General features: G+C 44.9%; 1 protein-coding gene and 1 long non-coding RNA gene across 2 annotated transcripts in view; one reads left to right on the top strand and one right to left on the bottom strand.

The window, feature by feature from the left end:
* Positions 1–14,191, top strand: part of LOC109260931 (uncharacterized) — a 70,680-nt gene that overhangs the window by 40,062 nt on the left and 16,427 nt on the right. The window lies entirely within an intron of this gene.
* Positions 5,115–12,963, bottom strand: LOC109260918 (keratin-associated protein 4-9-like). The gene is made up of 2 exons (XM_053893473.1): positions 12,477–12,963; positions 5,115–5,818 (listed from the first exon to the last, which is right to left on the bottom strand). The coding sequence occupies exons 1-2, from the start codon at positions 12,959–12,961 to the stop codon at positions 5,368–5,370; spliced, it is 936 nt and encodes a 311-aa protein (XP_053749448.1). The 5' UTR covers positions 12,962–12,963; the 3' UTR covers positions 5,115–5,367.

The raw sequence follows: 14,191 nt of genomic DNA, 5'->3' as shown, positions 1-14,191 counted from the left end.
CTGCTGGTGGGAATGCAAACTGGTGCAGCCACTCTGGAAAACAGTATGGAGGTTCCTCAACAAATTAAAAGTACAACTACCCCACGACCCAGCAATTGCACTACTAGGTATTTACCCAAGGGATACAGGTGGGCTGTTTCGAAGGGACATATGCACCCTAACGTTTATATATATGTATGTGTATGTATATACATACATATATATATACACATACATATATATGTATGTGTATGTATATACATACGTGTATATATACACATACACATATATATGTATGTGTATGTATATACATATGTGTATATATATACACATACATATATATATATTTAACACACACACACATATATCCACAATGGAGTATTACTCGGCAATCAGAAAGAATGGAATCTTGCCATTTGCAACTATGTGGATGGAACTAGAGGGTATTATGCTAAGCAAAACTAGCAAGTCAGAGAAAGGCAAATATTACATGACTTCACTCATATGAGGACTTTAAGATACAAAACAGATGAACATAATGGAAGGGAAGAAAAATATGAAAACAGAGAGGGGGACAAAAACATAAGAGACTCATAAATATGGAGAACAAAGAGAGAACAAAGAGAGGGTTAGTGGAGGGGTTGAGGGAGGGGGGATGGGCTAAATGGGCAAGGGACATTAAGGAATCTACTCCTGAAATCACTGTTACACTATCTGCTAACTAACTTGGATGTAAATAAAAAAAAATAAATTAAATAAAAATTGTTTTTTAAAGAAGAGCCCATCTGTGACCCACTGGCAAATGCAATCTCTTTGTAAACCTTTCTAAATCTCTTACCCACTGGTAAATGTCAGTGGATCTCACCGTGAAAAATGAGAACTAGAAGAAGGCTTACCACTTCTCAAATCCTATTAGAAAAAACAACTGTTATATATTGTATTTTTCCATGGAGGAGTCAGCTCACATATTAACATATGAATTCTTTTTCTAGTGAAGACCCCATGGAAGCATTCATTTGACTAACAACACCCTAATATTGCATTTTTACAATGAAAAAAAATGCACATATGGTGTAAAGCGTACAAAGTACATGTATGTGATAAAAAATAGTTATAGGGGCACCTGGGTGGCTCAATTGGTTGAGCGTCCAGCTTCGGCTCAGGTCATGATCTCGCATTCTGTGGGTTCGAGCCCCATGTCGGCCTCTGTGCTGACAGCTCAGAGCCTGGAGCCTGCATCCGATTCTGTGTCTCCCTCTCCTGCCCCTCCCCTGCTCGTGCTCTGTCTCTCTCTCACTCCCTCAAGAATAAGTAAACATTAAAAAAATAGTTATAGAGCAAACATCCACATATCAAAATCTTGAGTCAAGAAATAGAACCCTGTTACTACTAAGAAGGCTCTTCTATGCCTTTTCTTGACCACAAACATTTTTCCACCCTACAGATGATTATTATGCCGATTTTTCAAGTAATCTTTTCATTTATTTTCCTTGCAGTTTCATTACCTATATAGGCATCCCTATATGATACAGTTTTATTTCGCATCTTTCTGAATTTTTATATGAATGAAATCTTACTGTAAGTGTAACTTTTTTTTTTTAAAGTTTTTATTTATTTTTGAGACAGAGAGAAACAGAGCATGAACGGGGGAGGGTCACAGAAAGAGGGAGACACAGTATCTGAAACAGGCTCCAAGCTCTGAGCTGTCAGCACAGAGCCCGACGCGGGGCTCGAACTCACGGACTGTGAGATCATGACCTGAGCCGAAGTCGGACACTCAACCGACCAAGCCACCCAGGCGCCCCTAAGTGTAACTTTTTTACTCAATATTATGGAAGAGTTTGGGTAGGTAGCTTCCAAGAAGGTCCAATGTTTTCCACCTCTTGGAGTTCATGGTCTCATGTAATTCCCACCCCTCAAGTAAACTGCGTATCAACAGGAGATGACAACATCAAGTGATTGAGTTACAAAAGATTGTGACTTTCATCTTAATGCCAACTCTTTCTCTCTCTCACTGGCTTTGATGAAGCCAGGTCCTACGTGCGAGATCCTTGCAGCAAAGAACTGAGCATAGTCTCCATTCAACAACCAGCAAGGAAGCGAGGGCCTCCCTCCTGTGGCCCTTAAGGATCTGAGTCCTGCCACATAAATGTAGTTGGAAGTAGAGTCTTCCCCAGGCGAGACTTCAGATGAGACCCCAGTGCTAGCCAGCACCTTGAGTGCAGCCATGTGAAACCCTATGAAATGGAGAGTCTGGGTGGGCCATACCTGGATTTGGATCCTCAGAAATAGAGAAAATAAATGTCACCATAAGCTGCTAAATGTGGGGGTAATGTTACATAACGGTAGGTAACCAGTATAGATTTATCTAGGGCCACGGCCCACACAGTTGAGAAGGGAGGGATCAGAAGGTGCAGAGAGAAATAGAAATGCTGAAATGGATATAGTCATAAGGTCACAAAGCCCACGTAGCCATTCCCTAGGAGGGTCTGGGCACTCTCTTTACCACGCTGTTAGGGAATCAAGTACCGGTGTCAGCAGCATCTTGGGAGAGGAGTGCCTATTGTCTAAAGTTAGAGGTTGTGGTAGGGAATACTGTGACCAAACTGTGCTCCCTAGGAAGAATGGGGATGGTCATAGCTCTGAATGACTGAGTCATGTGCAGGACTTAATTGAAGGAAGTAATGTGGGTATAATTATGTGATTGCCAACAATGTTGGAATGACAAAGGGGGCAGAATGATATGTGACCCTCAGGATCTATCATTATGGTAATAAAGCATGATGTCCCTCATATAGGATATAGGTAGCCAACTCAGATACACCTTTATAGAAGAGTGTGTGTGTGTGTGTGTGTGTGTGTGTGTGTGTGTGTATAGGTGTGTGCATGCAATTAAAGGAACAAGAATAAAAGAACAAAGGCTGAGACCATGAACCAATGGAAAGTCATGGTCCCTGGCGGAGTTTGCAGAGTCAGGCTATTAGTAGACCTAGAAACCATTAAGCTAGAAATGAAGAGGCCAGTCGTCGAGTATGAAGGGCTGCACAAGTATATATCATAGAATTTCTTTCATCCTTACTGAAGGAACCTATGGCCATTGGTTCAGCAGAAACAGGAATACTCATGTGTTTGCAGGCTGTCGGAGGAGATCTGAGCTGAACTCACTACTGGATATGTACAATCATTCATGGTTCCTATTTAAACACCTTGATCTAATGTCAGAGTTAAAGGAGAAGGTTCCTCACTACCTTCATCGCAGTGATCCACTGGGGGGAATTTGTGCCACCTTCTACCATAATCGTAGGCTGTGAACATCTAGAGGTCTCGGCTCTAAGACAGGAAAGCTACCTGGAAGGGACATGGTAAAGTTCTGTGTGGAATTAACCTCCGGCTGCCACCTTATCCTTTTGGACTTCTAGTGCCTAGACATAGGAGCTATGGGAGCCACAAGGAATATGTTTAGCATATTACATGTTTAGGCGATCTACAGGGACATTCATGGTATTCCTATTCCCGACATTCACTGCAGATGGACAAGTAGTTGTAGTCTGAAGAGGACACAGGAACCATGGGTTCAGAACACTCAGGAATGGAGACCATGGTCACTTTACCAGGCAAGTCAGCTAAAGGAGCGCAGAAGCTGCCCACTAACTCTCATCATCTAGGTTTTGATAGAAACTGTGGCAAACTACCTGGAGCAATGTTACTGAGAGAAATGCATAGATATGGGCAGAACCAGGAGTAGGTATACGATAACCCATTCTGATTCTCTTTGCCATACATGCCCTCATCCACAAGGTAGTGCGAGTGTGGGCTACGCGTGGTTCACACTGATCACCCACTATCTGCAGGTAACTGTCTCAGGCTCTGGGGTGGGGGCCACCTGGAGTTCTTCCTCTCCATCCTTTCCACTCACCAAAGGATGTTGACAGGTAGCGATAGGTGACGTAGGAGCACAAAGGCCCAACCGCTTTTTCCACTAAGATGAGCGAGTCCGTGGCCCAGTACACACCCCTCATGTGTGGGTCAGAATACGGGGGTGAGTTGAACTGAAAGCACCCTTTGTCTTAGCTTCTTTTACTGCCCTGTGCTGACTCTGCTTTACACTGGGTCTCCTGAGAGCACCTCCTTCCTTCTGCAGTACTTATGCAGGAATACCCGTTGTCGGCTCTGGTGTTTTGAATGCAACGTGAGAATCACAGTTTGGTGCGGTCCGCCTCAAGCATAGCCTCCTTGAGAGAGACACTTCCTAACATGGTGAGCTATTTTATTCGTGGGAGTGTCTGCGGTCCTTTGGGATATATGATGTTCCAAGAATTGGACACAGGAAGTCTAAAACCAAGTGTGCACAAACTGTGAGAAGCAACAGCATCCTATGAAAAGATTCAGTGGTTCAGCGAAGAATCAGGTCAAGAGCCCACGGTGTCACCCAGTGACCGTTCATATCATAGGGAAATGTTTGAAGGCACTGTTACTGAGACTTGGAACACTGGTGTCAGGTCGACCGCAGGGTCGGAGCTCAAAACAGAGGTTTGAGACCAAGTAGATTGTCTGGGAGGTGGTCCCAAGTAGTGCTCTAGGGATACTGTGAAGTGATCCAGGGAAGGGTAGAAACCAATCCAGGTTGATTTCAACAGCAGGTGAGTCCTGTGGGCATCGGGGGTTCGTTCAGTGCTACTGAGGCCCTCTGGTCTCACATGTCCCACTAGAGGGGATAGAGGCTAGAGCACTTATGCACCAACTACTGGCCACCGTTTGAACACTTCTCCCAGGCACGTGCCTTCCCTGTTGTGTCCTTTGCGATCTGCTCCTTCATGTGGACTGAGCCCTCCGCAGAGAGTTCCAGGCGCTTGCTGTAAGCCACCATCCTACACTGTTAGTGTGGGAGGACTGAGGTGATAGAAGTGAAAATCCTGAAATGGCCTGCTATGATCTCCTCGTTGTGCAGAGAATTAGAAGACCTGGCAGCTAAGGGTGACCATTCATGAAGGAAAAAAGAATGAGACACGATTCTTTATATTTAATGCCTGGGAAGTTAAGATTTATTTGCTATATAGAAACATCTGCATACAGAACATCTGGCAGTAACAGATACATCAGTTGGGATGATATGTTATCGTATATCAGGGAAAATACAACCTTTGTACTGACTTGGGATGGACATCATAAGAAAGAGGTGGGAGGGAATGGGGCGGTGGGGTGGTATATTCCAAGGCCAACCAGTTGAAAAATCACTGGGAACTGAGGTTTTACAGTTGGCCTCACATGATTCAGCTCCCAGTTGGACGACACGAAGGAGATTGGCTGATGAAAACAGCAGGGTGCAGGTCAGGGCACTCAGCAGCAGCAAGAGCCACTAGAGCAGGTTGGTGGGTGGTGGCAGGGGGTCTAGCAACAGCTGGGGCGGCAGCAGCTGGACACACAGCAGGTGGGGCGGCAGCAGGTGGTCCGGCAGCAGGTGGTCTGGCAGCAGGTGGGGCGGCAGCAAGGCTGGCAGCAGCTGGAGCCACAGCAATTAGAGCCACAGCAGCTGGAACCCCCACAGCAGGGGCGGCAGCAGCTGGACACACAGCAGGTGGGGCGGCAGCAGGTGGTCCTGCAGCAGGTGGTCCTGCAGCAGATGGGGCGGCAGCAAGGCTGGCAGCAGCTGGAGCCACAGCAGCTGGAACCCCCACAGCAGGGCCGGCAGCAGCTAGAGATGCAGCAGCTGGGGCGGCAGCAGCTGGAACCACAGCAGCTGGAACCACAGCAGCTGGGGCGGCAGCAAGTGGTCCTGCAGCAGGTGGTCTGGCAGCAGGTGGGGCGGCAGCAAGGCTGGCAGCAGCTGGAGCGACAGCAGGTGGTCCTGCAGCAGGTGGTCTGGCAGCAGCTGGGGCGGCAACAAGTCTGCTGACCACAGCCCTGGTCAGAGCAGACGGAGCCACAACAGGAGTTGACCATGGTGTCAGAGGGTGGAGGTTCTGGGATGGTTTCCAGGAGAGTGAGGGGCTTGAGTCTGACTTGTCCTCGTGCCATGGCCTCTTATATACTGCCCGTCCATGGTGAGTTGTCAACACATCTTCCTTGTGTTTGTTTACCTAATATTTAAGTAATTATGATATTTTACTTCAATGTTTGTCTATGTAATGGTTTAAACTTGAGGGAAACAATATTTTCTTTTCTAGATTTGATGAATTCTATCTGGTCTACTTTTCCTTCTGACTTATACCCTGTGGCATCTTCTGGACCAGTCTTTCCTCATGTTTCTCCCAGAGGGCTTCATGTGATAGGTGGCACCTGCAATTACATCTTTCTGTTCCCTGCTACATCCCCCAGCAGGATGGGATAAAACCAATCCTGTTTTTGGTTGTGCATTTCTTCCAGTGATCAGTGGGGAGGAAATCACATCCGCGGAGGATGGAGTAGGCATGCGAGAAGCGGAAAAGTTCCAATTTTGTGGGTCATTGTTGATCAGTGAGGAAGGGAGCAGCTGCCTATGAGCATGTGATGTTGCTGACCTCTACCACTGGAATGGGTTTTCTTGGATGTTTCTAACTTTGGATCATGCTGTCTACCCCCAATTATGGCAGACAGTTACCTTTATGGTTCCCGTCACTGTCATGATTTGTAGTTCATTGAGCGTTAATGTTGCCGTCATGTATTTTGTGTTGCATTTCTCTGGATGGTTTTTAAATTCTGGAAGACACAGCCTCCTTTTTATTCTTATCTCATTCTTAATTAAAAATATTCTTCAACGGAGCAAAGCAGATGTTGAATAATCAGAATGTGCCTGTCCTCAGAACTTATCTGTGTAGTTAGGAAATCTGTAGCACACTTTTGTTTGGATACATTCAAAATGTTCGTGGATTTTAGTCAATTCAAGTTCATTTAGTTACTGTTTCTAATTATTCTCCATTTAGTGATAATCCAACTTGAGTATGCAGCAAATCATCTGAAGGGCTTATTAAATATGGTTGGGACAAATCCCAGAGGATCTGAAGACAGGGGGAGCCTGAGGTTCAGCATTTCTAACCAGTACCTAGATGGTGTTGATCCTGAATGCCCAAGGACCACACATAGAGACCTACTCCTTTCTTCTGTTTGTTGAAGCTTTGAGGACATGCCTCTATCAAGTTCATTCCTGTTTATGAAGCCACCTTGTTGAGTGGATTATCTGAGATACACACATTGCAGTTATTGATGTCACAAATATGATTTTGGGTCTCTTCCCCAGGAATTTACAGACTACTGAGAAGCCCCACTGCACACACACATATAGATAACTGCAACATAATATGGAGAGATACATCAAAGGAGTTCACAGTTGTGTAATTTAAAAGAATTGTGTTTAAGGCAAATCAGCCAGGATAACGTTTTGCTAAAGACTTAGGTTTATTCATAAATTAATAAGTCACGGTTTCTTGTTTACCTTTTATGATGTATTTTACAAATTAAGTGGAGTTTGCACAGATTGAAATACACAAATTCTAAGTTTAGTCATCCGTAGTGTTAAGTTTTGATACACAGAAGCAGGACCTTGCAATCCCCACATCTTTCAAATGAACATTTCCATTATATCAGAAAGTTCCATATTAAAGTCCCCAATACCATAGAGGCAGTCAGTGTTTTAATATATTTTTCATTATAGATTTGTTTTGATATAGACTTTCCAATAATATGTAGTATACATAGCAAAACCTTGGACTGCTAGTATCTTGTTCTGCAAAAGTTCTGCAAAATGTGCAAACATTTCTAATAAATTTTAACTTGATAAAGGAGCGATGTCTTGCAACACAAGTAGTATGTGATGCCAAATTTCACATACTCACAACTGAGCCCAATGTTCTTGAAATTCACTTTGATACAGGAGTACTTTGGATTACATGCATGTTTCCAGAATGAATTATGCTCGCAAACCAAGGTTTTACTGTATACTAGTACTATAGTGTATGTAATACCTCTTCTTTTTGATACTGTTAACTTGTCTTATACCTGTGAGAATCATAAACGTTGATGCATATATCACTAGTTCATTCAGTGTTGTACTAGAGAAGTACCAAGACTTACCTTAACTATTACCAATAAAATTCATGGTAGGGAAACCAGCATTCCTTAGGCTTGTCTTTCATTTTATTAAAAAACAAGTTTTTTAATGTTTATTTATTTTTGAGAGAGAGAGAGGCAGAGTGTGAGCAGAGGAGGGGCAGAGAGGGAAGGAGACACAGAATTGAAAGCAGGCTCCAGGCTCTGAGCTGTCAGCATAGGGTCCGGTGTGGGGCTCGAACCCATGAACTGTGAGATCGTGACCTGAACTGGAGTCCGACGCTCAACTGACTGAGCCACCCAGGCACCCCACGCTTGTTTTTCATTTTAAATCTTCAATAGAGTATGCATTTCAGTTCACCCTAAATTTTTCAAAAAACGATTTCATGTTATGTAAAATGCACATAAACTGAAAAACATACAAAATATAAGCATGAATGATAAAAAATAGTTATGGAGCAAACATCTATGCACCCATAGCTTGACTCAAGAAATAGAACATTGTTACAACTAAGAAGACTTTTGAAATGCCTTCTCTTAACCACAGTCCTTTTTCTACCCTACAGATGAGTACTGTACTGACTTTTCAAGTAACCCTTTAATGTATTTTCCTTACAGTTTTATGACCTAGGTATACACACCTAAAAATATAGTTTCATTTCCCATGTTTCTGAATTTGTATATGAATGAAATCTTACTGTAAATGTGTTTTAACTCTTTCACTCAGTATTATGTAAGAGTTCTGATAGGCAGACTCCAAGAAGACCCAATGATTTCTACCTCTTGGTGTTCAGGGTCTCATGTAACTCCTTCCCCTTAAGTAACTGGCTTCTAAGCCACAAGATATGACAGCATCATCAAGTGATTGAGTTATAAAAGATTGTGACTTTCATCTTAATGCGAACTCTTTCTCTCTCTGTCACTGGCTTTGATGAAGCCAGGTCCTATGTGGGAGAGATCCTTGCAGCAAAGAACTGAGCACAGTCTCCATTCAACAACGAGCAAGGAATTGAAGTCCTCCCTCCTATAGCCTGTGAGGAAATGAATTCTGCTGATGACCAGATAAGTGAACTTGGAAGTGGATTCTTCCCCAGGCAAGGCTTCAGATGAGACCCCAGCGCCAGCCAGAACCTTGAGTGCAGCCTTGTGAAATCCTATGAAATAGAGAGTCTGGGTAGGCCATACCTGGATTTTGGATCCACAGAAACAGAGAAAATAAACGAGTGTTACTCTAAGCTGCTAAATTTTGAGGTAATGTTACATAACAATAGATAACCAGTACAGATTTACCTAGGACCACGGCACACACAGTTGAGAAGGGAGGGATCAAAAGGTACAGAGAGAAATAGAAATGCTAAAATGGATATAGTCATAAGGTCACAAAGCCCACATAGCCATTCCCTAGGAGAGTCTGGGGTACTCTGTTTACCATGCTAGTAAGGAATCATCAAGTACCAATGTCAGCAGCATCTTTGGGAAAGGAGTGCCCATTCTCTAAAGTTAGAGGTTGTGGTAGGGAATACTGTGACCAAAGTATGCTCCCTAAGAGTAATGGGGATGGTCATACCTCTGAATGACAGAGTCCATGCAGCAGCACTTAATTGTAGGAAGTAATGTGGGTATAATTATGTGCTTGCCAACAAGGTTGGAATGACAAAGGGGGCAGAATGATATGTGACTCTCAGGGATCTATCAATATGGATAATAGAGCATGATGTCCCTCATATAGGATATAGGCAGCCAACTCAGATACACCTTTATAGAAAGAGAGAGAGAGAGAGAGAGAGAGAGAGAGAGAGAGAAATTAAAAGAACATAAAAATAAAAGAACAAAGGCTGAGGTCATTGATCCCATGGAAAGTCATGATTCCTGACACAGTTTGCAGACCTCAAGTTATACTTTTCACAGACCTGGAAACAATTAACACAAAGATAGAGATGGATAAGATGAGGTCCTCTCGAGACTGAAGACCATAGGAAGTGTACATCATAGAATTTTTAGTCCTTGCCCAAGGAATCTACAGCCATTGTCTCAGAGCAAGCTGAAATACTCATGTTTGCAGGCTGTTGGACACGGGATCTGAGTTGAACTCATTGCTGGATACCCACAATCCTTCATGGCCCCTATTTGAATACACTGATCTAGATGTGAGAGTTAAAGGAGCAGTTTCCCCACTACCTTCATCCCAATAATCCCCTGGGAGAGGGGGGGGGGGGAATTTGTGCCTCCTTCTACCATAATTGTAGGCTGTGTGCCTCTAGAGGTCTCAGCTCTAAGACAGGAAAGCTCATTGGAAGGCACGTGGGTAGATCTGATTGGAAATAAAATTCTGGCTACCACCTCATCCCTTTGGGTTTCTAGTGCCAGGAAGGCAGCAGTCAATGTTAGGAGCTACAGGAGCCACAGGGAATATATTTAGCATTCAGGTGATCTGCAGGGACATTTGTGGTATTCCTATTCCCAGCATTAACTGCAGATGGGCAAATAGTATAGCCTAAAGAGGACACAGGAATGATGGGTTCAGGACTCTCAGGAATGGGGAACTTGGTACTGAACCAGGCAAGTCAGCTAAGGAGCAGAGAAGCCGCCCATTAACTCTCATATTCTAGGTTTTGATAGAAACTGTGGCAAACGACCAGGAGCAAGGTTACTGAGAGAAATGCATAGATACGGGCAGAACCAGGAGTAGGTATATGATATCCCATTCTGATTCTCTTTGCCATACATGCCCTTATCCACAAGGTAGTGCGAGTGTGGGCTACGCGTGGTTCACACTGATCACCCACTATCTGCAGGTAACTGTCTCAGGCTCTGGGGTGGGGGCCACCTGGAGTTCTTCCTCTCCATCCTTTCCACTCACCAAAGGATGTTGACAGGTAGCGATAGGTGACGTAGGAGCACAAAGGCCCAACCGCTTTTTCCACTAAGATGAGCGAGTCCGTGGCCCAGTACACACCCCTCATGTGTGGGTCAGAATACGGGGGTGAGTTGAACTGAAAGCACCCTTTGTCTTAGCTTCTTTTACTGCCCTGTGCTGACTCCGCTTTACACTGGGTCTCCTGAGAGCACCTCCTTCCTTCTGCAGTACTTATGCAGGAATACCCGTTGTCGGCTCTGGTGTTTTGAATGCAACGTGAGAATCACAGTTTGGTGCGGTCCGCCTCAAGCATAGCCTCCTTGAGAGAGACACTTCCTAATATGGCGAGCTGTTTTATTCGTGGGAGTGTCTGCGGTCCTTTGGGATATATGATGTTCCAAGAATTGGACACAGGAAGTCTAAAACCAAGTGTGCACAAACTGTGAGAAGCAACAGCATCCTATGAAAAGATTCAGTGGTTCAGCGGAGAATAAGGTCAAGAGCCCACGGTGTCACCCAGTGACCGTTCATATCATAGGGAAATGTTTGAAGGCACTGTTACTGAGACTTGGAACACTGGTGTCAGGTCGACCGCAGGGTCGGAGCTCAAAACAGAGGTTTGAGACCAAGTAGATTGTCTGGGAGGTGGTCCCAAGTAGTGCTCTAGGGATACTGTGAAGTGATCCAGGGAAGGGTAGAAACCAATCCAGGTTGATTTCAACAGCAGGTGAGTCCTGTGGGCATCGGGGGTTCGTTCAGTGCTACTGAGGCCCTCTGGTCTCACATGTCCCACTAGAGGGGATAGAGGCTAGAGCACTTATGCACCAACTACTGGCCACCCTTTGAACGCTTCTCCCAGGCACGTGCCTTCCCTGTTGTGTCCTTTGCGATCTGCTCCTTCATGTGGACTGAGCCCTCCGCAGAGAGTTCCAGGCGCTTGTTGTAAGCCACCATCCTACACTGTTAGTGTGGGAAGGACTGAGGTGATAGAAGTGAAAATCCTGAAATGACCTGCTATGATCTCCTCGTTGTGCAGAGAATTAGAAGACCTGGCAGCTAAGGGTGACCATTCACGAAGGAAAAAAGAATGAGACACGATTCTTTATATTTAATGCCTGGGAAGTTAAGATTTATTTGCTATATAGAAACATCTGCATACAGAACATCTGGCAGTAACAGATACATCAGTTGGGATGATATGTTATCGTATATCAGGGAAAATACAACCTTTGTACTGACTTGGGATGGACATCATAAGAAAGAGGTGGGAGGGAATGGGGCGGTGGGGTGGTATATTCCAAGACCAACCAGTTGAAAAATCACCGGGAACTGAGGTTTTACAGTTGGCCTCACATGATTCAGCTCCCAGTTGGACGACACGAAGGAGATTGGCTGATGAAAACAGCAGGGTGCAGGTCAGGGCACTCAGCAGCAGCAAGAGCCACTAGAGCAGGTTGGTGGGTGGTGGCAGGGGGTCTAGCAACAGCTGGGGCGGCAGCAGCTGGACACACAGCAGGTGGGGCGGCAGCAGGTGGTCCGGCAGCAGGTGGTCTGGCAGCAGGTGGGGCGGCAGCAAGGCTGGCAGCAGCTGGAGCCACAGCAATTAGAGCCACAGCAGCTGGAACCCCCACAGCAGGGGCGGCAGCAGCTGGACACACAGCAGGTGGGGCGGCAGCAGGTGGTCCTGCAGCAGGTGGTCTGGCAGCAGGTGGGGCGGCAGCAAGGCTGGCAGCAGCTGGAGCCACAGCAGCTGGAACCCCCACAGCAGGGCCGGCAGCAGCTAGAGATGCAGCAGCTGGGGCGGCAGCAGCTGGAACCACAGCAGCTGGAACCACAGCAGCTGGGGCGGCAGCAAGTGGTCCTGCAGCAGGTGGTCTGGCAGCAGGTGGGGCGGCAGCAAGGCTGGCAGCAGCTGGAGCCACAGCAGCTGGGGCGACAGCAGGTGGTCCTGCAGCAGGTGGTCTGGCAGCAGCTGGGGCGGCAACAAGTCTGCTGACCACAGCCCTGGTCAGAGCAGACGGAGCCACAACAGGAGTTGACCATGGTGTCAGAGGGAGGTTTGGGGTGGGTTTCCAGGAAGGTGGGTTTGGAAGATTTGAACATCTGCTTCCCCAAGGTCACCTTTTATACCTTGCTTGGTGGCCAGTGTCTCACATGCAACACTCTTTTCTTTTCATTGTTTGTCCTAATAGTAGCCAATTATCAAATTAGCCAGTTTTCATTTTCAGGTTAAGGTTTTCAAGATAGATGGATAACATGATTTCATTTTCCTGATACATGACTCATCCCATCTGCTTTTCCTGAATCATCTTTAATGTGTTTGTCTTGCTTTAGCTACCTAAAAGAAAGCTGTCACCTGATTTATGTCTAGAGGTATATGTGTTTATCTAATTGTGCTTAGCAAATCATATGTACTCTTGGGAGATAATGGTTCTTAGAGGCCCACATTTGTTTTGGTGACCTGGGAATATCAGGGTGCATTTCAGTCTGATGGCCCATTCATAGTGGGTCATTTATGCTGGGAACTTTTGAGTATGGATTAGGGGATCACTGTCATGAGGATAAGAATCTTAGGACACACCTCCTCCCCATTGTGATCATGCCCCAGTATCTAGACTTCCTGCTTGGAAAGAAATAACTTTTCTAAGAAGTAAAACTAGGTCACAAATTTTGATATATCTTGTTTTCTCTCAGGTCTATCAAGGCATACTTAAAATACAAAAAATTCCACATGGTCAATGTTTCCATTTTGTTGAGTTTGGATATATGCCTAGACCCATAATACCAACACCACAATTGAGGTAATAAATATTATCTGTCATCGCCCAAAGATTTATTTGTCCTCTTGCTCTGCATGTTATGTGTGGTAAGAACACTTAGCATGAGATCTACCCTCTTAACAAGTTTGTCAGTGCACCCTGTTGTATTGTGAGCTATATGTACATTGTGTTTCTGTAGATCTCTAAAGCTTACTCATCCTGTATAAGTATAATTTTATATTCATTAAAGAACTACCCATTTCCTCTTCCTCCCTGGAAACCACCATTGTACTCTTTGCTCCTATGGACTTGATGATTTTATGTGTAATCATGCAGTATTTACTTGTCCTTCTGTGACTTACTTCACTTAGCCTAATGTCTTCTAGGTCCATCCATATTGCTGCAAATAATGGGATTTCCTTATTTTTATAAGGGTGATGATATTCCATTATGTGGCTATTTCATATTTTTTAAATCCATTTGTCTGTCAGTGGACATATGGGTTATTTCCATATCTTCACTATTGTGAATAATGCTGTTATAAACATGGGAGTGCAGATACCTCCTCAACATC

The sequence above is a fragment of the Panthera pardus genome, unplaced genomic scaffold (genome assembly GCF_024362965.1).
Source record: "Panthera pardus isolate Hobbes unplaced genomic scaffold, ASM2436296v1 HiC_scaffold_3, whole genome shotgun sequence".
NCBI classification, from domain to species: domain Eukaryota; kingdom Metazoa; phylum Chordata; class Mammalia; order Carnivora; family Felidae; genus Panthera; species Panthera pardus.
The sequence above is the reverse complement of the archived record's forward strand: the minus strand, read 5'-3'. Positions and strand labels throughout refer to the sequence as shown.